Source organism: Pteronotus mesoamericanus, unplaced genomic scaffold (assembly GCF_021234165.1).
Source record: "Pteronotus mesoamericanus isolate MK-2021 breed Mesoamerican mustached bat unplaced genomic scaffold, CSHL_Meso_final contig_182, whole genome shotgun sequence".
NCBI lineage: Eukaryota > Metazoa > Chordata > Mammalia > Chiroptera > Mormoopidae > Pteronotus > Pteronotus mesoamericanus.
This window is the reverse complement of record NW_026555078.1, coordinates 4,766,692-4,793,771: the sequence shown is the minus strand read 5'-3', so window position 1 is coordinate 4,793,771 and position 27,080 is coordinate 4,766,692. Positions and strand designations below refer to the sequence as shown.

General features: G+C 55.8%; 1 protein-coding gene across 1 annotated transcript in view; it reads left to right on the top strand.

Annotated features, from left to right (window-relative positions):
* Window positions 1-27,080, top strand: part of RIN3 (Ras and Rab interactor 3) — a 108,885-nt gene that overhangs the window by 72,808 nt on the left and 8,997 nt on the right. The window contains exons 5-8 of the mRNA XM_054567115.1: window positions 1,062-1,153; window positions 8,697-10,253; window positions 11,721-12,029; window positions 25,776-25,907. Coding sequence (XP_054423090.1) covers window positions 1,062-1,153; window positions 8,697-10,253; window positions 11,721-12,029; window positions 25,776-25,907 — 2,090 coding nt within the window. The remainder of the gene's footprint in view (window positions 1-1,061; window positions 1,154-8,696; window positions 10,254-11,720; window positions 12,030-25,775; window positions 25,908-27,080) is intronic.

Sequence of the window (27,080 nt, the reverse complement as noted above, 5' to 3'; positions counted from 1 at the left end):
ACGATGTCGTTCCTGGCCCGCCGCCAGACCTTGCACTGGACACCCCCGGCGTGGATCTGGAATAGGCAGTTTAGCAGCTCCCCTAGGGGATTCTGACCCCGAGTTAATCAATTAATACAAAGGTATTAATGCCTACCCATAAGGGTGGAATTGGGGTGTGGGGGGGAGGTGGACAGAGCGGTGGATATGGTCGGGAAGGGTAGGTCAGGGTCAGGCTGTGATGGGCCTTGAATGCCAGGACGAGGCGTGGGATTGGGACCATCCAACCTAGGGGTCCCGCAGAGCCACTCTCCCCTTCCTGGCCCCTGGAGACAGGGCTGGGCTGGGAGTCAGGAGGCCTGGGGCTCAGCCCGCTCTGCCTCCAACCCGCCGTGGGACCTGGAGTATTCCTGTCCCTCTCTGGGCCTCAGTTTCCCTATCTGCACAACAACAGGAGAGGGTTCTGAGTTCCCGCTGGGTGATCTCCAGAGAGATCCTTGCACAGTTCCCCGTTCAGACCAAAGGCAGCAGCAGATTGGGCTGTCTGACTGTGCGTGGTCAGGGAAGGCTGACTGTGTGCTCAGAGGGGATGTCTGACTGTTCTCACTGGAGGTGTCTGACTCTGTGCTCCCGGCGGGGGGGGGGTGTCTGTTTGCTCAGTGGGGATGTCTGCCTGTGTGCTCACTGCACACCTCAGGGTGGAGTAGTAAGGCTCAAAGGGCAGGAAGGGGTGGGTTGCCCGCTTTACCCAGAATAGAGCCTTTAATGGACGCTTCCTGGGCTTCCCAGGCCAGGAAAACTAGGGAAGAGCTGTGGCCCCCTCCTCACTCCCATGGAGCTTCCCCCACATCTCTGGGTCCCTGGTGCTGGCCCGGGACCTGGATCTGATTGGGTCCTCCCTCAGCCTCAGGGCTGCGCCCCTCCCCCGCAGGAAAGTGTCCAGTTGTCATGGAGACGCCAGCAGCCAGCGGGGTTGCTGGGGTTCTCCCTCTGCGGGCTGTGGCTTGGGGGGCTATGGGGGCTGGAGAAGGGATGCACCCATCGTCCCCAGACATCATCTCCAACCCCTGGTGTTTCCGCAGAGACTTACTGCCCTTCAGGCTGAGGCTGCCGCAGGCCATCCTCGAGGCCAGCAGCTTCACGGACCTCAAGACCATCTCCGACCTGGGCCTGGGTAAGTCCGTTCTCAGCGCCTGGGTGGCAGCGGGGCCTCAGGAAATGGGGCCCTAGAGCTGCCCCTGCTGACCACCTGTGCGGAGGGAGGGCCTCGCAGGCTGAGTCCAGGCTGGATCCTGAGTCCCGGCTCCCGTGGGGCCAGCCGCCGCCTGCCCCAGGCTGCTGAGCTCCATGGCAGGGAGAGTCTCCCAGTCTCCAAAGGGGAGCCTTTTACCAGCTGCCCGGGAGGCCTGAGGGAGCTGGGCTGGTCAGGGCATGGCCCTGGGAGAGGCTGAAGCAGATGCCCCTTCAGAAGGTCCTTCTCAATGGTGACCAGAGAGTTGAGTGCCAGGAGCTGCCACAGCCACCTCCCTGTCAAAAGAAAAAGCAGGGTGAACGTGATCATGAACTGAAGTGTGCCCCCCACCCCCCTTGGCCTGCCCCTTACCCTCTGACCTTTGAGGGATGCAGAAGGGAAAGGAAAAGAAAGGAGGAGAAAGGACAAGGGGGTTTCTGGTTGTAGCCCTTCCACATAACAGTGAGAAGATCTCACATCCACTCTTCCCTTTCCATGTGTCAGGCTTTGCTGAGTGCTGACAAGGGCCTCATCCCACTGGCCCTTGGGAAGCCGGGCCAGACGCTTCTGAGGGCTGCAGCTCCTGGGCAGAGGCCTGGCCATGGTTTTGAACAAAGCAGTTAAACAATAGATTTTTATCAAGACTAAACCACGCACGGGACCGGGCCCATACACGGCTGAGCACGGTGCCTGGAACACGGTAGTGCCCCATTCACCAGGGTGGGTCGAAGGGAAAAAGCGATGACAGAGAGGGCAGAACCGGGTCATCGACGCAGTTAGGGGCACACCTGAGGTCAGAGAGGATGCCGCTGGTTCCCGGGCCAGGCTGCTGTCCACGGCACAGAGGGGCCTCTGGGCAGCGATGCAGGAGGTGCCACAAAGCGGTCAGAAATGAGGAAGTAGGCCTGGCGAGGTCTTGGGTGTCAACATTTCACGAGCACTGACTCCGTTCTAACCTGTTGACCTGCAGATCTTCAAACAGTCCTGTAAAGTAGGTTTTGTTGCTGTAATAATCCCCACTTTACAGCAGAGGAAACTGAGGCACGAGAGCTTAAGTACCACATCCAGTGTCACACAGTCGGTGGCAGGGCTGGGACCTAAGCCAGGCAGTTTGGCTGCCGCACCCCCACTCTCCTGTGCTGCCCGTCCCTCTTCACTGGGACTCTCCTAGGTCTGACTTACCCATTTTGTAAACTTCAGGGCCAGTTTTCCGTAGATAGTGGGAATAAACACGGAATCTCACCCCCAGATATTCTCGTTGTTGGGCTCTTACCCTCCCAGAAGTTTGAATGTGGGACGAGTGAGAGTTTTGTAATTCAGAGTCCAAATGACATCGCCCCCGAGCTCTAAATTAGCACAGATGACGTGCTCACCGCAAGGCACTCAGCACTGTCTTGTGTAACCTCTGTGTCCCCGTTTTAAAGATAGGAAATCAAGTCTTAGCACAGCTGAGAAGTGTGTCAAGGTGCCCAGGCGGGACGCAAACAAATTGGGACGAGCACCAAGGGCTCTCTGACCCCCAGCGCAGCGTCCCAGCGGCCCCTCGGTGCCACTCCTGACCTTCTTGGTTGTCTTCGCCACGAGCAGCCACCGGCCAGCCTGAGACCGGGCGCAGGGCACGCGAGATGGATGGGCTCGGCCTGGGAAGGGTGCCCTTGGAGAGGGCGGTCGGTTTGCTACAGCCATTGGCATCCCTGGCACCTTCGTTTCTGGAATAGACAAGCCCTTCTATCACAGAGAGCTTGACCTTGGGCACGAGATGGAGGCAGGGGTCTCCATCTGGGAAGCTAGTGGAAGTTCAGATTTGTCTGTGGGCACTCACTTCTGGAGAAGAGGATTCACGTGAAACCCCGTAAGGCCCCCGGCAGCCTAGGAACCAGAGGTTCTGATCAGACCTGATGTCCCCAAGGGCTGAAGGATGCAAAGCAAGGGTCATCATCCGAGGAGTTCTTCCCTGGTTCTGTCCGTTGCCCACATGGATGGAGGCCGGAGCTGAGGGCACACTTGGGCCAAGGCCTTGGCTGGGAGACGTCCAGGCCTGAGGCCCGCCAACCTTCCCTGAGTTTGTGATCATAAATATGCAAAGAGCAGCCTTTGCCAAGGGCCAGGACGCACCAGCACTGTGCCTAGTGTGCCACGTATTGTTCTAGGCGAGGCACTCCTGTGGCACAGAACTGAAACCCAACCAAACTGGTGTAGACAAAAGGGGACCTAGTGAAAGGACACTGGGGAATCTCATAGAAAGGGAGCGGATGAGACGCACTTTGTGGGCACAGGGGTTCCCCACATGCGCAGGCCGGCTCCCGGTGGCCACACCCAGCATCTCGTTAACTTCCAGTTCCTGTTCCCCCGCCCCTCTACCAGCCAGGCTCAGATCCAGCCGCATGCCCACCTGCTCATCTTGCAATTGGAATAAGGTTTTATTTTTCCAAGTAGAGTTTGTGTTCAGTATTATTTTGCATTAGTTTCAGCTATACAGAGTCGTGGTTAGACAATCATATACTTTACAAAGTGATTCCCCAGGATTTTCCAGGACCCACCTGGCACCATACATAATTGTTACACTATCATGGACTATGTCCCCTATGCTGCGTTTTACACCCACATGACTATTTTGTAACTACCAATCTCTACATCTCAATCCCTTTCCCTTTTTCACCCAGTCCCCCAAACGCCCTCCCCTCTGGCAACCCTCAGCCTGGTCTCTGTGTCCATGAATCTGTTTCTATTCTGTTTGCTTTGCTCTTTAAATTCCACATATAAGTGAAATCACATGATATTCGTCTTTCTCTGACTTATTCCACTTAGCATAATACCCTCTAGGTCCATCCATGCTGTCACAAATGGTAAGATTTTATTCTCTCTTTATGACCAAGTAATGTTCCATAACTTTTTAATCCACTTGTCTGGACACTTGGGCCGCTTCCAAATCTTGGCTGTTGTAAATAATGCTGCAATGTACACGGAGATGCACATGCTCTTTCGAATTAGCGTTTTGAGTTTCTTCACACTCGAGTTCCTAGAAGTGGATTCTCTGGGTCATAAGGCAGCTCCATTTTTAATTTTGTGAGGACCCTCCCTACTGCTTTCCTTAGTGGCCACACCAGCCTACATGGAATAAGTTCACGAGGCAGGTGTGTTTCCCATCACAGGTGTTAGCAGTAATGTTTTTTCTGGCCTCCCCGTCACTTTTTAGAGCAGGAGCTGAACGTGCAGTAAATGCCCCGACAGCCCTGCAAGCCCTGCTGCTCAGCACGGCGCCGTTGCTGGGAGGCAGCCGACGGTCTGCGGGCTCGGCGCCCCGTGGCAGCCCGGAGCGCCCGCTCGGGAGCAGACGGCGGAAACCCGGAACTTGCCCTTAGAGAAGCCAGCATTTGAAAGGGCAGGCTGCATAGGAATAATCTTGGGGCTACAAAACTCACATAGGGAGCAATTCAGCACCAAACCACATACAGCTGATCTCAGTGTGGAAGGGATCTAGGCAGAGCAGGGGTGACTAAGGTTTCCCAGTGTTCTCTGACTTGTCTGCAGCATGTTAAATATGTTTAGAAAAGACATATGTTCTATAGCTCTTCCCAGTTGGTATATAATATGCTTTTTCCTTTATAGTTACAATGAGAATTTTCCTAGTTATTAGAAATTAATTGAGACCTCAAGTTTGAATGACTGCCCAGCAGCCCATCTTTGGGATGCCACAAATATTATGTGCTGAACTCATTGGACTCTTGCGCTGTTTCCCTGGCACCTGGGGTACTTGGCTGCCTTTCCTCTTGCCCTCTCTGTCCTGCCACTGGCCCCGGCCCTCTGAGGACTGGAGGAGTGGGGACCTGGCAAGAGGCACCTCCGTATCAGGCGCAGGAGGCCGAGCTCAGCTCAGAGGCAGTGAGGGCAGGGTCCTGAGGGGACCCCGCAGCGGAGCCAAGGCCTGGCGTGGCGCCGTTAGGCACAGACGTCCGCCGCTTTGCCAACCACTAGGGTTGCATGACAGCGTTCCACTTCTCCTCTGGCCTGGGCACTCAGCATGCGGCAGAAAAAGTGACCCACTTCCCTTTTATTTTTTTTAGCATAAAACCTTGCTCTGCCACTGCAGTTCCCTAACAGGCCCCAGACCCTACAGGGCAGCCCCTCAGGTCTCAGCGTCCCCCGCCCCCTCAAGGCCAGCCTTAGGGGCAGGGAGCAGTTCCTGGTCACCCAGGCCCCAGGCCCATTTCCCTGAGCCCCAGTGCCTGCTCCACACCTGCCAGAACCCAAATCTGAGCTGTAGAAAATGGGTTGTGTTTTGGTTTTTTTTTTAAATCTGTGCCTGATGGACCCACCTTGCTATCCTGAGGCAGGCTGTCCGGCTGGTGGTCTGTCCACTGCGGGAGCACCGCGGCCCTCCTCTCATTGCCTTGCCTCTTCATTCTCTTGCCTTTAGAGATCCTCCCGCGGTTCAGGTGGTCCCTGCCTCACCATCAGAACTACCCTCATCTGCGTCCCGTTCCTCAGAGCCCTGCCTCCGCACCCTGGCTAAGCTGATGCACGTGCGCAGGCCAAAGGGCTGAGCCACTGCTCTGTACCAAGCCCTGTCTCAGGCGCTGGAAATACTCGGATGGATGAAGCATTGCGGCTGCCTTCTGGAGGCTCAGAGTCTGGCAGGGGTAGAGGGGAGTCAGACAAAACCAGCGCCTGACAGCACAGAGAGTGTAGGGGAGGCCTGAGTGTGCCAGGAAGGCGCCGCCCAACAGGGAGCCCTTGACCCGAGTTGCGAAGGCTGGGTAAGAGTCTGCCAGGTGGAGGGGGTGGAAAGAGCAGAGTGAAGAGCGTTGGCCAGGACTGATGGGGCGGCCCAGGGCGTGCGTGTTCAGGGAGCAGCAGAGAACGGGGTGAAGACTGAGCAGGTGATGCTAGAAAAGATGTACAGATTCAGATCCCACAGGCCTCAAGCCAGGTTAAAGGGTTGGCAGTGATTCTGAACAAGTAGCAATCAGGGGCCTACTATCTACCCAGCGTGGTGCCACAGAAAGAGAATGAAGGAGGGGAGGGCAGCCGATGGCCTTGATCTTGGTGCGTAACAGTGGAAGCGCCCAGCCTTGGGTGGCCACTTCTGTTTATCATCTACCCATGACATCCACCTTCACCCAAAGGAAGGGCTTATGGGAACTTGGAGGTGAGCATCGGGGGCCTCTGCTCACATGTGGGGCTGCTGCCCAGTTCACCCCTGAGTCAGACTGGCTGCGTGGCTAGACCTTGGAAGAAGGCAGTGTTATGGGGGCTGTGTTGACAGGCACAGGGCTTCCATTGCTCATGCCCTGAGGCCAGAAGAGCTGTGGTCTCGACGCAGAGCACCCAGGAGTCATGGGTGGGTCCGTAGCTGCCCATGCAAGTTAAGGGCAAGGCCCAGGTAGTGGCTGTGAGGTGCACAGAGCTTTGCAAATTGGAAAGAGTCACATGAAAATTTGTCATCCTTGTTATTGTGGAGACAGCTAGCCAGACACAGGGTCTCTGCCCAGGACAGGGCTGAACCACAAGCCCTGTGGTCCTCCCTGTCACGGTCTCATCTCAGAGGGGATGCGCAGGCTCACTTGTCAGTTTCTCGGCAGCCCCTTGTCCTGGGGTTGTGCCCCGTTCGCCTTGATTGGGTTTGCAGTCCCCTGGCCCACAAGGGGGCAAACGCCCTCGTCCATGACCGTGCCCGCCCTTAGGGCAGGCACACACCCACGGCCCTCAGCCACCTTTTGATGTCTGCTGTCTTCCAGTGTCGAGAGCCTGCTGTGTTCTTACCACATCCCCAGTTCTGGGGTGCGCACCGCCCTGCACTCACTCACGCTGGCCCAGCAGCTGAGATAGGAAGTGTTGCAAGTTCCTATGAAGGAGGGCTGCCTAGCACCGTGGCTGAGCTCACAGACCTTTAGAACTAACCTAACCTGCTCCGAACCCCAGCGCCTTCACTCACCAGCCCAATGACCGTGGGCAAGTTCTTTACTCTCTCTGGGCCTCTTATTTCATCTGTCATACAGGGATGATACCCGGACTTACACCAAAAGGCCTGGGGTCACGGATCAGTGGGATGATCCATGTCAAGCAAGTGGCCCGTGCAGCCAGGACTCAGTGCGTGTGCTCCTGTTACTGTCCTGTGTGTTATTTTTGGTAGCTTTCTTCTTGATGAATCGCTCCCGGAGGTAAGGCGCTCTGGGCGAGAGTCCAGAGGCCTGGTCCCACCATAAACAAGGGTGTCTGTGCTATGAATCTCTAAAATCAACCACTTGGATAAGACCTGGGCTCCTTGCTCCAGGGGGAGCTGCCGGAGCTGCCTGGGTGGGCTCAGAGGGGCTGCAGGCCCGCTGAAATGGTTCCCCAGACATCGTGCCCGTGCCCTTCTGGGAGGGCCCCGAGCCTCCGTCACCTTCTTCACAGGGCTTGACACCCAGAAGCCAGGAACTCCTGCGCCCGTTGACCCCCGGTGCCCGTGCAGCTGGGATGTCCCATGTCCCTGACCCAGCACAAGACAGGCTCTGACCAGCAACACCTGGCCAGGGACGGATGTGCTTTGGTGGCTGCAGCTGTGGGCTGAGCCGTGAGGGCTGGGTCAGGAGAAAAGCTTGTGCTGGGACTCAGCTCAGCAGCGCAGGAGCCCCCGTTTCCTGACACTCCCCACCCCCACACACACTGGGGGGATGGGGCAGCTTCCTATTTTAACATCAAGATTGACCAGAGGCAGCCCTGGCTGGTGGGGCTCCGTGGATTGGGAGCCGGCCTGCGAACCAAAGGGTCTCCGGTTGGATTCCCGGTCAGGGCTCGCGCCTGGGCTGCAGGCCAGATCCCCAGTGGGGGGAGCACGAGAAGCAACCACACATTGGTGTTTTTCTTCCCCTCTTTTCTGTCTAAAAATAAACAAATAAAATCTTTAAAAAAAGAAACAAAGATCGACCAGCCAGTCGTTTTGCAGTGGGCAGGTGTCCCCCACTGGCAAGGTCAGGTCTGCGCTCAGCAGCCGCCGGCCGCGGGTGCACTTCCTGCACTAAGCGACTGGGGCGGCCAACGCATCTTCCCCGTGGGGACCCCCATTCTAGAGATGACTGACAGAGGCCAAGAAAAATCAAATAACCAGGCCGAGCTGGTCAGCTGCAGGAACGCTGGGCTTGCCGGCCCCTCCGCCTGCCTACAGCCTGCACCCTGTGTCCTTGGTGCCGTCCGGCGCAGGCCGACACACACTGGGGGGCAGAACGGAGGCTGGGCCCCTCCACCGCTGCTTGGCCCCACCCCCACGCCCTGCATGGCAGGGGAGGATCTTGTGGGGCTTCCCCTCTCGAGGCAGGAAGTGGTAGGAGAGGTTTAAAACAGTCCAAGAAGGCAAAACAACCCGGGCGAGCAGTGAAGTGTGTGCTGTGACGGCCTCCCAGCCCTTGCGTGGCCCTGTTCCCACCCCACCCACCTCCCCACCCCCCGGATGAGGAGCGGGGACAGGCTCCAGGACCGACCGCCTCTTCCTCTCTTGTTTCCACAGGCTTCTGGGACTCCTCGCTGCACCCCCGGCATACAGGTGGGAGCCCAGTGGAACCCCCAAGGGACTCAGCCCCCAGGGCAACCCCCGCCTCCAGCCTCAGGTCTGCTTCCCATTATGAAAACTGCTCGTGTGAAATTGAACTCTCCGTTGGAAGGGACCGCCTGTGGTTTGTGAATCCCATCTTCGTGGAGGACTGTGGCGGTGCCCTGCCTGCCGACCTGCGGTCCCTGAGGAGCTGCCCCGTTGGCCCGTTGCCTCCCACCTCTGACTCTACCTCACCCACCTCCAGGTGGGCCCCTCGCCGCCCAGCACCCCCTCCCCCAGTGTCCCCTCTCCATCCCCTCAGTCCCGCCCGGCCTCCGCTGCCCCCTGCTCCACCTCTGGCCTGTCCTTTGCCCAGCTCTCCTGCACCTCCAGAGACCCTTCCTCCTGCATCTCCAGCATCTGCCTCTCACCTGGCACCGCATGCCCTCGGGCCTTTGGACCATCCAAGCCAGCCCCCTATGACAGCCTGTGAGAGGCTCCCATGCCCCCCCACAGGCCCGGGCCCCCTCACGGAGGAAAAGGTGAAGCCGGGGACAGCCCTCAGCCCCCTGCAGCAGGCCCCCACCCCTCCAAGGCCAGCAAAGAAGGGCGTCCCTGCTGCTCCTCCCAGGCGCCGAGTATCCGAGAAGGTCTCCCTGGAGGACCAGGGTGAAGGGAAGACGTACCGGTGCACAATGGCACAGTGGGACCAGCCGGATCTTTGCAGGGCACCCACACTCAGCCTGCCTCCCCAGGAGACCTCAGACAGTCCTGGGGATGGGCCTCAGAGGACCGCAGAGCAAGGTCAGGAAGCAGCACCCAAAGCCAGCGATCTAGGCAGCGTGCCAGAGCTGCCCAAGAAACCCCGGCAACCCCCAGTCCCGCCTCCGAGGAAGAAAAGGGTCTCTCGGCAACTGGCCTCGATCCTCCCAAGCCCCTTGGAGAGCGCTGAGCTCTCCATGGAGGAGGGAGTCCCCCCGAAACCCACCCCTGGCCCACCCCGAGAAGGCCAAAGCCCTGCCTCCCAAACCAGGACTCAGAGCACACAGGCCCAGGCCAGCTCCCGGCCCCAGAGCACTCCCGAGTTCAAAGGCTCCCTGGCCTCCCTTTCGGACAGTGTGGGAGTCCCCGCCGCGGCCACAGATCAGGACTCCTACTCGACCAGCAGCACGGAGGAGGAGCTGGAGCAGTTCAGCAGCCCCAGCGTGAAGAAGAAGCCGTCCCTGATCCTGGGCAAGGCGCGGCACCGCCTGAGCCTGGTGAGCTTCACCAACGTCTTCCACGCCTTTCTCTCCAACAACCGCAAGCTGTACAAGAAGGTGGTGGAGCTGGCCCAGGACAAGGCCTCGTACTTTGGCAACCTGGTGCAGGACTACAAGGTGTATAGCCTGGAGATGATGGCGCGCCAGGCCTGCAGCACCGAGATGCTGCAGGAGATCCGCACCATGATGACCCAGCTCAAGAGCTACCTGCTGCAGAGCACCGAGCTCAAGGTGCTGGTGGACCCCGCCCTGCACTCCCAAGAGGAGCTGGGTCAGTCCGGGCAGAGGCTTGGGGGTGGGCAGAAGGGTGGGATCCTCCAAGATAATCCCGTTTCCCCCACAAGCCAGCGAACTAACCCCACTGCTGTGCTGCCTTGTGCTTCTGAGTTCTTCCCATGTGCCCAGTGGGAAAGTGGAAGAAGCACAACCCACAGGAGAGGCTGGGCAGGGCCCAACCCTCAGGATGCTCCTGGTTTTATTAGGGAGATGGGGCACAGGGAGCAATTAGAGACAAAAGAAGTTCTGGTGTGTGGCTGCTGCAGGCCAGAGTCTGTCTCTACAGGAGAGGTGGCGGCTCTCAGGGATGAAGGAACCCTGGGGGGCTGGGCTGAAGCCCCCTCATTTTGCAGATGAGGAAACAATAGCTGAGGCCCTTCCTCTGGGAACAGGGTAGAGCCGCAAAAAGACTTCCCAAGACTATTTCTCTGCTGTCACCCAAGGCAGCTGGACGTCACCCAGATGTCAAGTAGATACAGGTTCAAGTCTTTGTTCAGCCCCCAACTAGCCGTGCGGCCCCCACCATCAGAGCCCGAGCCGGCCCGTCGGCAGAGTGGGGACAGGGGTAATGACACACATGTCACAGAGCTGCTGGGAGATCAAAGCTGGCTGGCACCCTCTCTACTAGACGATTGGGGTGCCTCTTCGATAAGATGACATTTGGACAGTGAAGGAATAAGGCGTGTGGAAAGCTGTGAAGTGAATTCTCCAGGCAAAAGGCGTAGCAGGTGCAAAGGCCCTGGGGCGGGAACCAGCGTGGCAGGTGGTGGAGCAGCGGGAGCCTAAGGGAGTGGCAAGGTGCTGAGTGAGAGAGATCCCAGGGGCAGCTCACTGAGGGGCCTTGAAGGGCACAGGGAAACTGTGGCTTCTTCTGTCCGTGATAGGGGCACCACTGGAGGGTTCTGAGCCAGGAATGTCGTGGTCAAACGTGCCGTAACAGGATTACGCTGGTTTCTGTGTTGACAATGGCCTGGGAGGGGCCAGAGCAAGAGGCGACTAATGCAACTAGGGAAGAGATGATGGTAGCTCAGGTCAAGGCGGTAGTCTTGGAAGTGGTGAGAAACCAGGTTCTGGGTGTGCTGTATTTTTGAGACTAGAATCAGGTGGATTCAAGGATTGAAGAGAGGCATCAAAAATAATTCTACCAAACATTTACTGGGAACTCAGGACCTCCAGGTACAGCTGCGTAACTCCCATGTGAATAGCAGGCAACCCTGTGAGAAGCATTAAGATACAATGTATCCATCCGAGGGCTCCTGTGCCAGTGGCTTCTGGCCGTGACTGTCTGTTGAATGTACCCCACAGTCTCCTGTGTCAGAACGTAGGGTTGTAACTGCTGGGGCTGCGAGTGTGTTTTCCCAGGGATCGGGAGCTGGGAATGGCCACACTGCCAGGCAGCGAGGCCTGGTGGCAGGACCCCTGCCACCGGTGTCCTCACCCTACTTCTCTCACCCACCTGCAGAAGCGATTGTGGAATCCGCCTTGTACAAGTGTGTCTTGAAGCCCCTGAAAGAAGCCATCAACTCGCGCCTCCATGAGATCCACAGCAAGGACGGCTCGCTGCAGCAGCTCAAGGAGAACCAGCTGGTGATTCTGGCTACTACCACCACCGATCTGGGCGTGACCACCAGCGTGCCAGAGGTACCCGTCATGGAGAAGATCCTGCAGAAGTTCGCCAGCATGCACAAGGCCTACTCACCCGAGAAGAAGATCTCCATTCTGCTCAAGACCTGTAAGCTCATCTACGATTCCATGGCCCTCGGCAACCCAGGTAGGTGATCAGCCAGAGGGGCCTGCTTGGGAGGCGCTTGCCAGGGGGCTCTGATATTGTGTGGGTCTGCGACTCGTCCCCCACCGAGGCCCCCAGAGCCTCTGGAAGGCACTAGAGAAGCCTCCACAGTCAGAGGGCTGCTGGGGCCGAGCTGGGCACGCAGTCCCTGGGCCTCTGGGTCCCAGAGGAGGGCCCTGGTCAACTGGAGGCTGGCGGGGAAGCTGGCCCGTACTGTGCCTTCCTGTGAGTTACAAGAGCAATAGCAGCTTCCTAAGGCTGCTGTCCTGAAGGACCACAGACTGGGTGGCTGGCACAACAGAAGTTTCCTTTCTCGCAGCTCCGGAGGTGGGACATCTGAGGTCCAGGGGTCAGCAGGGCCGCGCTCCCTCTGAGGGCTCTGGGGAAGGATGCGTCCCAGGCCTTGCTCCCCGCTGCTCGCGTTCCCAGGCTTGTGACAGCTCAACTCCACTGTCACACGGTGCTCCCCGTGTGCGTGTGTGTCCCAATGTCCCCTTATTATAAAGACGTGAGTCATGTTGGCTTAGGGGCTCCTCCATGCCAATACAGCCTTGTCTTAATTCCATCTGCAACAACCCTATTTCCAAGTAAGGTCACATTCCAACGTACTGAGGGTTAAGACGTCAACATAGGGATTTTGGAGGGACATGGTTCATCCCCCAACAGCCACCTAAATCAGTTAGTGTTTATTGTTGCTCACAAGTCAGTGGCACGGTGGCGCTGACCTGGCCAGGCGGGCCTGGGCGTGGCTGGGCTGGCGCGTGGTCTGCGGCCTGCAGGGGTTGTTTGGAGGCCAGCTGGCCTTGCCCACGTGTTGGGTGGCTGATGGGCTGTTGGCTGGCCTGGAATGGGAGTGGGTGGGCCACGCGGCCCTTGTTCGCCTGCAGGTTGGCCGGGGCTTGTGTCTGCGGCAGCAGTTGGTGGTCCCGGAGAACAAGCGAAGCCGGCAAGGCTTCTCAGGGCCTCCCTGGCTCCGACTGGCACAATGCCACCCTGGAATATGCCATTGACTTGTTGAGGTACAAGAGCAGCCCAACATGAAGGGGGAGGAAGGAGGCTTCCCTTCTTGATGAAAAGAGCTGCAAAGTCAAGAGAAGAGGCTCAGGGTGCGAAGGCAGGGAAGGAAATCATCGGGACCGTTTACTGTCCAGTTACCCCAGCGCTCCTGACGGCAGGCAAGGACGGCGCCCGCTGTGCCACGGCGCACACCTTAGTGAACGGAGCGCTGGCCGGGTTTCACTGCCCTCCCCCATCCCCAAACCCCTTCAGCTGCGCGCCCTGGAGCAGAAGCAGCCTGGGTAGCCATGCGCCACAGCAGTAGTAGTGGAGAACGTGGTAGAACAGACGGAAGGACTGCTACCTCTGTAGACACACAGCCTTGGGTCTAATTCCTGATCTGTCACTTATGACCTGCGCCACCTTGAATGAGTTACTTAACCCCTGAAGGCCCAGTTCCCTCACCTGAGAAAGCTGTTTTACAAAGAGGGGAAACTTCTTAATGCTTCCGAAGCCTCGCTTGTTGGCTTGCGGATACTAGCAACAACATGCAAAAATGCCGACCTCACTGCGCAGCCCCTGGCAGGCGGCTGCTGTGGGAGAGGGGTTCTCTCCGTCCCCTGGAGACAGGTAGGCCAGCTTGGCCATTGGCCAACAGAAGACACTGTTAGTATGTGACTGGGGTGCGGTGCAAGGTCCAGTCACTCCAGCAAAGCTCCTTCAGGGGAGCTTCGCAGAGACCTTCCCATGGGAACGCCAAACTTGGGGAACTGTTTGCCCCAGGCCGTGCCGTGGCTCAAGGTGAAGTCAGGGCCCAGGGCTCTATCGGCCTCTTGTGACACTGGTCTTTTTAAGGAATACAGGTTTCTCTCCCCATCCCCCACCATTTTTTCTTTTAAATGGAAGTTCCCCATTTTGTTTGTTTCCTCATGATGAGGTAGAGGTTATGCCTTTTCATCCAGACCCCGACAGACTCTTCAGTTCTCTCGACTTTGACATCCATTCATCTTAGGACTAGGCACTTTACCCCAAGCATTCACGCCTCACCTGCCCCCACACGACGCTTCCAGCGGCTTGCTACTCAAAGGGTGGTCCGCAGACCAGCAGCCCCAGAGCTGTTGGCGACCCTGCAGGGGGCAGAACTCCAGCTTGGGTCCTGTCTGCCTCCCCCATAGGCCCACTCAAAGGAGTCAGCCCTTACCGCGCATCCCCCACCCCCTCCCGCGCTGCCCCAGCCCCTCGCCCCATGGGAGAAGCCTCCTCCCCGGGCACCACGCTGGCAACAGTAGCCGGTGGTCCACCCGCAGCCCCCTTGAGACAAAGATGAGGACAGGGCCCGGCTGCTGGACAGACCTGTAGGAACGGTGGGCAAAGGGCTTAACTTGGAGACACGAGGCCTGAGGTAAGGGGCCAGGCCGTCTTTTCTAGAAAGGTAGTTGCTATTTATGCTCATGATAGAGATGGGCCAGGATTCAAGCCAGAATTTTCTCACTCCAAAGCTTGTGCACTTTTATCACTGTACTGAGCAGCCAGCCTGGGAACAGATCCCAAGATTCCCGACTCCTGATCAAGGGCACACTCCCCTGGGGCCGCGAGTGTGGGGCCGCGAGTGTGGGGCCACGAGTGTGGGGCCGTGAGTGTAGGGCCCCGGGTTAGGCAAAGCGGGGAGTTCACAGCCAGGACAGCTTTGGGTACACTGGGCCCTCTCCGCTGCAGCCGGGCGCAGCCCGGGATTCTCGCGGATGCCTTGGGCTTGGTGAGACCGATCAGGACTCCTCGAGCCACGGGTCCCCTTACTTTGACAGGCAAGTTATTCCCACCTCTCCAGTGTCTCAGATCAGAGGGCTGGTCCGCTACTGGGGAGAAATAGTCAAGCCTAAGAACTCCTCCCGAAGAGAGGAGGGGGAAGAAGGCCGGAGGAAGGCAGTGTTTGCAAGGTGGGATTCTTCCTAAGAGAATATAAGGAAGCTTCTTTTGATACTGATAAAGGACAGGCAACATCCCAGAGGGCAGCGAAAGCGAACAGGGGGCCTTTTTCTGTTCCATCAACAGCCTGCATCAACACCCTATACTTCAGGAAATGGAACCTAGCTCCTGGCCCTGGGCGACCGGGTACCCAACAGCCAGGCGGTGGAATGTGGGGGCCAAAGGGGTGGTTGTGGAGCCCCGAAGTCCCTCAGGCCCATTGCCGTCCACCTCCCTGGTGGAGACCACCCAGGGAGGTCAGCCTCTGCGGCTGCTCAGGGCGGGGCAGAGGCTGGGGGTTGGATGGGAGAGGAAACTCGATGGAGACCCGGGAGCATAAAATGACAGGCCTGTGGCAACGACTCGGGGTGGAGAGGACAGAGGGAGGTCAGGCTGTGGGGTTTTTTAAAAAATCTATGTTAAAAAATATAAACTGATTTCTGATGACAAAAATCACCCATGTTTATGGTGGGAAAATAACAATTAGTATGTTGATGGATTTCTTTCTGGTGTTTTTGAAATAGATGTAGCTAGGTGGCTAGAGAGATAAGTAGGTAAGGAAACGCTCACAGCTGCAACAGATAACCCTGCAGTCTCCAACTTAATAGAAGTTTATTTCTCAGGCATGAAGTCCAGTCGATGGGAGGAGGGTGGGGGGCGGGGCTGTGCTCTATAGAGTCATTCCAGGGTCCAGGCTGAGGTAGTGAGGCTCCAGCTTACTTTTAACACTCCACAAGAGTCCCTCTAAGATGTCATGTTCTGAGGATTATAAGACACATGAGCCTCTTGGCTTGCATAATACCCATGTCTAGCATTTCTCACTTGCCAGTAACCCAGCACGCATAATGCGCATGATTCTCCATTGTCTTATTGAACCGTCACAACCACCCAGAAGGTGCAGGCGCTCTTGTTATCCCGTTTTTCTGGTCAAGGAAACGGAGGCTCAGCAAGCTTACGCAGCATGCTCAAGGGCGCACCTGGGCAGGTGAGAGGTCGACCTAGGACTTGGATCCAGGTCCTGTGCTAAACCGCTGCGTCTCCTGCCTGCCCAGGGTGTCCTGGGAACAGATGATCTCAGAGGAGGCAAACTCACATCATGGGCGGCCTCCTGTCCTCCCGGGCAGGCCGGGACTCTTGGCGTCAGGGCTCTGCGGCCACCGCAGCGGGGCTGGCTGGCAGGCTAGCTTGCGGCTGAGCTCTTCAAAGAGGAAGCCAGGGAACTGGAGTGATTCCCTGAGGCATGTGGCGTTGCTCAAAACAGAACTGAGACCAAAGCCACATCTGCTTGAAGTGCAAACAGCTAGATAGGGTGGCTTTGGGGTCTCAGTGGAAAGAGGGGCGGCTTCCCATCTCAGCGAACCAGCCAGAGAAGCCAGCTTCTACGTAAAGAAGTACCTTTTCACAGAAAACGTCCACTGCCGAAGGAAATTTCCAGCCTCCTGTTCCAGATGCTCTGTGCTTCCTGCCATCCTGTTTTTAGCAAATAGCTTCATTTATCCAGTAGTTAATCAAACATGTATTGACAGAAAAACCCAGTCCCTGTTTCCAGGATGGTTACAATTCGAGCAGAAAAACAACATCCAACAAGCAACACCCAGGCAGTGAGATAAATGCTATTCATTCCTTTAGCAAATGTATTTATTCAACACCTACTACAGGCCAGGCTCCGCTGAAGTGCTGGATATAAGCCGTGAGCACTGTGAAGTCTCTGCTCTCATAAAGCTTCCATTCTAGTGGGGAGAGACAGGTAATAAGCAAAACACACCATCCAGTGCTGCAACATGCTACTAGGCAGCAACATGCTACTAGGATAAACAAGCACAGAGGGTCCAGGAGCGCTGAAGGTGCTTGCTGCCTGGGTGGGGAGGTGGGGGTTAAGGGCCTCTATCTCCGTTAATACAAATATTAATGTGTAATGTTTGTTTTCTCATTCCGCAATGACAGGGCTGGGGAAGCCCGCTCTAGGCATTGAGCCCAAGGGGGCGGGGAGTGAGGTCTTCGGTTCAGGCTTCGGGAAAAAGGAAGTGGTTTCGAATGGGAATGGCCGGGGAGAGAGGGGCCAAAGCAGACCGCCGCTGCCCCGGGGTCGATGCGTCAGTAAGAGCCCGGCCAGTGACTTGAGGGGCAGTGGTAAGGAGATGACAGACCCTTCCTCTAAGTGCGGGTGCTCTGGCCCACTCTGACCACCGCCTGATTGCGTAAATAAATTTTTGTTGAGACGGCCACATCCACTTACTTACACAGTGTCTATGGCTGCTTTGTTACAACGGCTGAGTTGAATAGTTAGGATAGAAACCACGTGGCCCACGAACTAAAAGTATTTACTATCTGGACCTTTACTGACAAAAAAAAAAAAGAAAGAAAGAAAAGAAAAGAAAAAAGCCAACACGTCTTTTAGATACTGCGTCCTAGAAGAGAAAACCTAATTTTCAACCCAGCCACTCCTTGACACCCTGTGTATCAGACTGAGTAAGTTTTATTATTATCCCCAATTTTCAGGTGAGAAAACTGAGGCTTAGCATGAGTTGTCCTCATATCACTCAGCTGGTTAAGTGGCAGAGTGGGGGGCCTTTTAATCCTGCGTTTTTCCGTTCACGTGGCCCAGGTGAGCGTGTTTCAGCTCATTTGCCTCAGAGCTTTCCTTCTCCAAAATCCCCCAGCCAGTGAAACGCTGTAAGGCCCAGAAGAGCCCTTCAAAATGTGATCGCCCGCCGCAACCCCCATGCCTACTGATGGGAAACAGGTGTGACTGTGGCAGGAACGAAAGCAGGCGCCCTAGGATGTGCCGGCCGCAGCCCTGCGGGGCGTCCAGAGGTGCAGTTCGGGGGACCTGATCTCTGAGTCAAGAAAGACAGATAATCCGATCACAGGGGGTTTTTTTTGTTTTTTTTTTTTTTTTTTTTTTTTTTTTGCAGTTCTGCCCAGCGTCCCAGTGGCGCTGCCGAGGCCCCACCAGGCACAGGGCTGAGACTGGTCCTGGGCTCCTGGCTTCACAGGAGGGAGAACGCAGCCCTGACCGCCCCCGGGAGACCGGCTGGCGGCTGGTGCAGGGCAGCGTTGCCTGGAGCTGGAGTCTGTCTGCAAGAAGCTCCCAGGGCAGGGAGCCTGTGTGGGCGTCTCACACCCACAGCGGGCAGAGAGGCCCAGATTCTAGTCCCAGCTCCACTGCTGACCAGCTGTGGGGCTTGGAGCAAATTCTTCCCATTCCTGAGCCTCGGTTTCCTCCCAATGAGGTTGGACTCGCTGGGGCCAAGGCCACTGATGTAAGAGGTCAGCTCGTACCAGCTCCTGAGAGCTAACTGTGTCTGTCTCTTCCCCACTCCACGTTCGTGTTGATAGAAGCTGAAATGGGCCATTATGGAAATATTTATGCTATGGAAATTGGCAAACACTACACATCAGACCTTTTTTTCTCTCCTTCATAGAACTCAGTTGTTAAGCATTTCCCAGCACACCACTGTCTAAGGCCCACAGCAGGTCCCAGCGTTCTTGACCACGGCCCCGACCCTGGGCAGGACAGAAGAGTCCAATGGGAACCCTGTGGGCCTCCGTTCAGTCCACTGTCCATATCTGGTGTCCCAAGCCCTGTGGTAGGGACTGGGAATGGGGGCAGAGGCTCAGAGTGGTTAAGCAACTTGCCCAAGCTCACACAGCTTCCACCCCTGCCCTTAGGGAGCTCACAGGCCGAGGAAAAGAACAGGCTCTGACATGGCCAAAGCGTGTGGGAGTTGGAGCAGGAACCAGCCGGCTGTGCTTGAGGGTGTGGGAGAGGACGAGGAGTTGGCAAGGAAAGGAGGAAGGGTCCCCGGGCTGAGGGAATGGTGCCTGCGAAGGCACAGAGGCGTGAATGTGCCTGTGGAGTTCAGGGACTGGCCCACGATTCAGCACAGTGGAGTGTTATGTCGGGGGTGATGGAGGCAGAATGCTGTCCTGAGTTGGAAGGTGCAGAGTAAGTATGGAGTGAGCACCACCAGTAGCTGGGGGCAACCCAGGAGAGCTTCACGGAGGAGGTGAAACTTGAAGGAGGAGCGTTGAGGTGGCAGGGGCATGGGATTGTGAGTAAAAAAACTAGTTTCAAGTGTTGGTTCACCACATCCTAGCTGTGTGGCTTGGGTAAGAAGCTTAGCTTGCCTGGGCCTCACTTTCCTCGCCTGTAAACCAGGCACAGCGAATCTAGCGCAGCTCACAGCATTGTTTGAGGAATTCACTGGTGTAAGGTTTATAAAATATGCAGTCACACGAATGTTGGCGCTGTGTGGGAAACGGAAGGCACAGGCCTTTGGAAGGAAAGAGGGCGGCTTGCCACATAGGTGAGTGTGGCAAAAACCAAGGCACTTGTTCTGAGGCCGGTGACTAGATAGCGTGGCTGGAGGAGAGGAGGGCCCGTCATGTTGGACAGTGACTGCGGGCCCAGCTGTTGAAGGCCTTGAACGTCAGGGTAAGAGATCCGGACTTGATTCCCTGGGCAGTGGAGAGCCGTCGATGGCTCTCGTGAAGGGACATGGCACGATCAGAGCTGTATTCCCCAGAGTAGATCGAAGGACAGAGACTCTGCTGGGAGGCAGGCCTGCAGGAGGGGCTGGGAAGAGCGAAGAGCGAGTGCAGGCAGCAATCGGAAGGGAGGCGCACCGCGCTCCGGCCCGACTGGCCCCCGTGGGCAGGAGCCCCAGAAGAAAAGGGGGGCTCCCAGGCCTTGCATCTCAGGACTTGGGGGGAAAGTGGGTTCCTTGATGGACATGGGGAGGTTCCAGCAAGGGCTGGTTTCCAGGGAAATGATGATACACACTCTGGCTCGGGCCTTGATGGGGGGTGGTGCTTCTGGGGTCTCCACAGAGGCCGTTTGGCGTTGGTGCCAGGTCACCGGCTGTGGGGCCTTGCTGGGAGCTCAGCAGCCAGCCAGCCAGCCAGCCAGCCATCCGTTCATTCATTCATCGATCCATTCACCTGGTACTGCGCCATGCTCTGTGTACTGGGGAGATGGAGAAGAGGTGCCGTGGGTAGGTGGAGGGACAGATGCGCGAGTCCCCTGCAGTGGGGTGGCTACACACACCGTGGTGCGAACCAAGGAGGTGGGCCCCAAAGCCTGTCCTGCAGGTCAGCCCAGATTCCCAAGAAGAGAATAAAAAGAAAAGGGCAGAGGACTCTCCATCCCCATGGAGCTCAGAGCAACAGCCTGGGAGGGCTTCCTTCCCCCGCCTCTGAGTCCTCAAACCTGGGGCCCGAGCTGGGCCAGGCTTCCGGCTCAGTCACTGTCCCTCGAGCCTCGTGTTTCTCGCCTTGGCACTAGAGACAGTTTGGGACTGAGTAACTCTGTGTTACGGAGGGCTGCCCTGGGCACGGTGGGATGCAGCAGCGTCCCTGGCCTCGATGCCGGTAGCACCATCCCCCTAATCGTGACAACCAAAATGGGACTCCAGACATTGCCAGGTGGCCCCTCAAGGGCGAAATCGCCCTGCTTGAGGAGCACTGCTCGAAAGCAGATCAGCTTGCCTGATGGTATTCCTTGGCACGTTATTAATATAGCACCCCCAAAAGGTGGCGTTCTTGGAGGCAGCTTGAAAACCCAGTGAGCTCTACACCCACGCGTGAGTTCTCTGCGCGCTCCAAAAGGCAGGGCCATGGCTTCGTTCTCCGTTCCTGCCACCTGACTCCCCTTGTTCCCTAACTCATAAATCAAACAAAAGAATCTCGTATATGCCAGGATTCGAATAATTAAGTTATCAGCATGAAAAACAACTTCAGGAACGAAATAATCTTCCCGGGAACTGTTCAGTTCTGCCTCGGGCTCATAAAGGCTATGGGAAGGCTGTCTCCAAAGAGGACTGACCGTGCAGGGGAGGCGTGGGAACCTTGGCACATGTCAGAGAGCCTCCTAGTGCAGAGCTGGAAGGGGGAGGGGCACGTTGTTTGTTTGTTTTGTGTGTTTGTTTATTTTTTAGGGAGGGCAAAAGAGAGGGAGAGAAACATCAATCGGTTGCCTCTCATATGCACCCCGATCAGGGACTGAACTCACAACCCAGGCATGTGCCCTGACCAGGAATCAAACTGGGGACCTTTAATGTTGCAGAACGATTCCCAATCCACTGAGCCACACTGGCCGGGGCAAGAGTGGGTGTTCGTTCTTTAGTGGGTGTTTAGTGGGCATGGAATTCACACCAGAACCCCACAGGATATCATTCTACCTGCGTCAGTTTACACTTGACTAGAAACGCAGGCTCAGAGAGGTAAAGCAATTAGCCCAGGGTCACACAGCTAGTGAGTAGTGTGCTGGGACTCAAACTGCGCGTCTGACTGCTTTTCAAGTGCTGTGTGTTACCAGCCCCTTCAGCCTATTCATTTTCCAGGTAGGACACCTGGGGCCATGTGAGCAAACAAAGCATGGAGGTCAGGAGGAGCCCACCTTTCCAGAGCACTGTGTGGGTTCCCGGTCACTTTCAGACTCCTCTTCTCCTTTTCTTCTCTCGAAACCCAGCAAGACCACCAGGGCCTGTGTTGCTGGCCCCATTTTGCAGATGTAGAAACTGAGCGAGGCCAGGAAGGCAGGCCACAGGCACGCCTTTCTCTGGAAAACTAAACCAGGGCGAGTGGAAAGGTGGAGACATGCTTGTCTGCTCAGAGCCCACGGAGGCAGTGCTGGTTTGTGCTTCTCGGGCTGCGATGCAGACCCCACGAGGGCAGCGGGAACAGAGGAGCTGGGAAGTTCGCCACTGAGCCCCTGCCTTTTTTCAAAGCTCTTTCATTCCCTTTCTTTTACTTGACTCTTTCTGGTCCCCCCTGAAATCCAGAAAAATCAGATCTGAAGTATAGGGTGGTTATAAGAGGATTTGAGTGAGTGAGTGAGTGAGTAAGTGAGCAGTTGTGCCATGGCCTAGCTATTCTGACCACCAACTGGGAGGACTTCCTACTGTAGAAGTCAGGATATGGCTTAGACTGCTCTTAACACCCCCACCCCCACCCCCCGTGATTTACACAAAACAGAATTTGTTTCCTTCTCATGTACCAGTGTAGGTGGTTTTGAAACCTCTCTTCTACGAGGTTCTTGGAGACCTAGGCTCCTCCCTTGCCACCCCACCGTCCCTAGAGGTTTCTCTATCCGCATGCTCCTTCCCTTGAAGGGGATGACCTGAAAGCTAAACACATCACTTTCTCCTCAAATCCCACCAGCCAGAACTTAAATCTGCGGCTGCACCTAGCTGCAAGGGAAGCTGGGAAATGCGGTTTTTCTTATGGGTGGCCACATTCCAGCCGAAAGTCAGTTCTGTCATTATGAAAATGAGAGAGACTAGACAATGGGGGAGAAGGAGGAAAGTAGTCTCTGGCACTCATCCCAGGCTAGAAGGAAGCTGTGTGGCCGAAGAACACAAGACTCTCCTTGGATGATTGTCTGTGGTCCCAGAATCATAGTCCCTGGCATGGCCACTGGCCTTAGACTGGGAGGGTCTTGATGGCTGGGACCAGGTCTGACTCACTTCCTTTGTCTCCCTGTGTGCACAGACCTACACCAGTGCCCACTTGTCACAGCTGCCATTTACCAAACTCTTACATGCCAGCCACCGTCCTAAGCACCACCTGTGGGGCCAGATTTGACAAAATTTAGGGGACTGCCAAGAAACTCTGTGGTCAAGATGAATTGTATATATGTGTGTTTATATATATTTTACATATGTATACTGTATGTTATATATGTGTATGCACATATGTTTTAAAAAAAAATAATGCAGTGGTTTTTAGTGACCAATTACATGACTAAACTACTTTAATTCCAGAATATTTTTATCACCTGCAAAAGAAACTCGGTACCCATTAGAAGTCACTCCTCGTTCCCTCTACCCGCCCCCCCGCCGGTGCCTGGCAACCGGTAGTCTGTTTCTGTCTCTGGATTTGCTTACTCTGGACATTTCATATAAATGGAATCATACAATAGGTACGACATGTGGTCTTTTGTGACTTGTTCCTTTCGCTTAGCATAATTTCAAGGTTCATTGGTGTCATAGCATGTACCAGTAGTTTGTTCCTCTTTATTAACCAATAGTGTCCCGTTGTATGAATAGACCACATTTTGTCTATTCACTCACCAGCTGATGAACATTTTCTACCTTTGGGCTTTTATGAATAATGTTATGAACATGTGTGTACAAGTCTTTTGTGAACATGTTTCCATTTCTCTTGGATATGTAACTAGAAGTGGAATTGCTGGGTCAAATGTTAAGATGAGTAATATTTTTAAAAATGAAAATTAGCCCTGGCCAGGCAGCTCAGTTGGTTGGAGCATCATCCCATGCTTCAAAAGGTTGCGGGTTTGGTCCCTGGTCAGGGCACATACCTCGGTGGCCGGTTTGAGCCCTGATCAGGGCATATATGGGAGGCAAACAGTTGATGGTTCTCCCTCACATCGATGTTTCTCTCTCTCTCCCTTCCTGTCTCTCTAAAATCAATTTAAAAAAGAACATATCCCTGGGCAAGGATTAAAAAATAAAACTGAGTGCACAAAACTCTATGATGAACAAAATATCAACGTTTTAAGTAGAGGCAGTGCATTGTCTGTTTTGTGCCCCGGTGTCGCTGTGCAGTACCTCGGGAACAGTGGGTGATGCCTGGGCCCGTGTGTGTTTATGAGAGCTGGCATGGCACGCAGGCAGTTAACTCGGGGTTTGACACACTGTCATGTCTTTTACTGTAGGTGTTCATTAACTTTTTCCACTTGGTTCAGACTATGGGGGATGTTTTGATAAGTAGCTGTGGGAGGAACATGTGATTTTCCTTTTGCCCCAGGCCCCAAGAGGGCTCAACAAAGCACTGACCACCGACACCATTTCATTTAATTTGCAAACTTCTTTCTCCTTCTCCAGCCTCTTTGCCAAGGTTAGAGGAGAAACTGCCCACAGTTCACAGCTAGTGTATGGGAGAGCTGAAATTTGAACCTGGGCCTGAGGCCAGAGGCCTAGCCCTGCACCACACGTATTGTATCTCTCATGACTCCGCAAGGAGTGAGGTCAAGGTAGGAGAGTCACTTCAGCCCTCGTAACCTCAGCCCCTCCTTCAGTGACATGGGCAAAACCACACCTACTGTATGTCATGACTATGAGGAACAGATGTGAGCACGCACAGTGAACTGTGGAACTTGCTTTCCTCCACTGGAAGGGTTTGCCTTGCGCTGCACCTTGAGGCGATGAAATGAATCACCGAGTGAAACCTACCCTCGTGTGTACCGTAGGAGCCCACCAATCAGGTCCCCCAAATGAAGCCACGTGTGAACATTTTATTTTTGCCCCGAGGGTTAGGAAAATAATTTGGTTCCCCCAAGAAACAAGGATTTTCTCAGGGACGATGAGAAGAATGTAGCTGTTTGTGTTTTCCTTTTCACTTTGGCCACCAGGAAACTCAAAGCCAAATTCATGGCTCCAAAAGAACTCGTGTGTGAGTTCTTGCTTGCTTGTGCTTTTATTTTCTCTGTGCTGTACAATGCCTCTTGTAATTTATGTTTGTCCTGATGTTCACAGTTTTATTTAGATTTTACTGCTTTATCGTGTATTTCCTGATGGTTACCTAAATCCTTTATATGACATGCCAAGAAGAAATACACTTTTAGAACGAACTGGAGATCGCATGGCATGTATTTGGACTGATGGTCAGTCTCACCCAAGGCCCAAAGGGCGGCAGCCGTGGTGTGATCCTGCTGGGGCCAGGCCTGGGCCTGTAGCTCCCGCTGAGCCTGGAGAGCTTTGCCTGAGCCCTGGCCTCCCTTTGGTAGGAGGAAGGGAGAAGGGAGCTGGGGACCCCAGCAGCCATTCCTCGCACGCAAGCCTGCTCAGTCAAGCTCGCGTGTTCCTCAGCGCACCTGTGCTGCCACGCCGAGACCGACGGAGGGACGCCAGGGGGGTTCTGTCCCTGTCGGAATCCCTCCAGGTGTGGCCTTTGGTTTTGGTGGCCGTGTGGGCAGTCTTCAGAGCCCAGCCGGGAAGGCCCACCTTCCACCCTCTTCGCTTCTCCGAGAGGCTCTGAGCCCCATGAACATCTCCCCACAAAGCAGAAGGGACACGTCTTCCTTTCAGAGGCGGCGAGTACACTTGAAAAGAAACCCTCAGGGAAGGGCATCGCTTCCAGAGCTGTCCAGCCTTGTGGCGGAGTTCCTTGTGGGAAGAAGAGTTGTCTTGGGCCACACATTAAATACATTGCAACACGTAATCACCAAAAAAATCTCACAATGTTTTCAGTAAATTGACGATTTTGTGTTGGGCCGCATTCACAGCCGTCCTGGGCTGCACGCGCCCGCGGGCCGCAGGTTAGACGCCCCTGGGAGGGAATGAAGGCCGAACGGTGGACCTTCTGAGGGAGGGCTTTCTGTTTCACAGGTGGAGAGGGAGCTGTGTGGTTCAAAGGGACAGGGAGCCTTCAAGAAGACACCGCCATTAGTCAGGGCAGTGCTTCTGGGTGGGTCCCTGAGTAAGCGAGCGGTGAACTTGCCTGTGGAGCAAGCAGCGCTGGTGGTGGCTGGGGCGCAGGAAAGAGGAACGGGCTGGGTCTTGCCCACTCCAGCAGAGGGCACCTCTCTCAGTTCCTTCTTCCCAGACCCTGGCTGTGTCACAGGTCACCCCAAGAAGCCTGAGTTCACGGTTGTCCCCACCCTGAGAGTCATAAGGAAGCAGGAAGGTTCCTCTTCCAGGGGTGACCACCCCCTTCCCTGCCAGCCATCACCCCCTCCCCTGGGCAGAGAACGCTCTGAGCAGAGCCTTGCACTCACCCCTCCTGCCTCCTTCCTCCTCCCAGGAAAGCCCTACGGGGCAGATGACTTCCTGCCGGTGCTCATGTACGTGCTGGCCCGCAGCAACCTCACAGAGATGCTCCTGGACGTGGAGTACATGATGGAGCTTATGGACCCCGCCCTGCAGCTGGGGGAAGGTGAGCCACGCCCCCGACCCGGCCATGCTGGGGTGGGCACTGGGCGGCCCGATGAGCACCTTCTGGATGCCGAACTTCCCTGAGCTTTGGGGATACTGCATTTAAGGGCCCGACACAGACCCTGTCCTGGGGGGAGCTCACAGACCAGCAGGGGAGCTGGGCCAGTAGAGAGACCATGTCACTGCTGCATGGCATATGCTGAAATGGTGGGAAGCCCAGAGGATATGGGAGCACATTACTCAGGCTGTGCAGTCAGGGAGGACTTGCTGGAGGAGGTGACACCAGAGCTGAGCATGGAAGAATGAACAGGAACCAGTCAGATAAAGGCGGAACAGCTGTTGCTCGTAGTGCAAAAGATAAGGCTGAAGAGGGCAGTGCCCACGGGGAGTCTGCTCAGGACACAGTGGTCAGTTCTCAGGCTGGGGTGGCCCTGGGCACCCTCTGCCCCCGCTGATCATCCAGCCCTGGGCCAGCTCATCTGTCAGTGGGTGGAGGTGAACGCTATGAGTAAATGGCAGTGATGCGGCCCGCTGCACCCACCCTCAGTTTTCCTTCCCCCTTCTTCCTTCCCACCACTTCCTCCCACCCACTTAGCCTTAAGCCACCCCTCCACCAAGAATCCCAGAGATGCAGCCAGCCCAGGAACCAGCTCTGAGGGAGCCCCGATTGTCCTCTGAGACAGGGGTTCCCAACCTCCCTCCTCCCGGTTCTGTGGATGCTGTTCGCATTACCCGCCCCCTCACATCTCCGTCCGCCTCCTGTCTCCCCCACCCCCTCCCCAGCCTGAGCTCCGCCTCCTGTCTCCCCCACCCCGGTCTGTGGAAAAATTGTCTTCTACGAAACCAGTTCCTGGTGCCAAAAAGGCTGGGGACCGCTGCTCTAAGACATCAGCCTCAAAGGGTGAAACAAAACTCTCAGGCCCCAAGTGGCCCCTTTGGGCTTTGTGGTTCTTATGATAAACCGCCCCTCTTTGCATCTGTTTGCATGTTTACCATATGTCAGCCTCTGAGTGACAGTTCTGTGATTTCTTGGAAGTTCAGAGGAGCACGAAGCCATGAAGTTCACTGTCACATACAACTTTGGCTCATGCCCTGGAACCTCTAGATCTATTTTTTTCCTCCTCTATTGTTAAAGTTTTCCTGCAGTCGAACAATCTGTTTTCCAGAGGCCTAG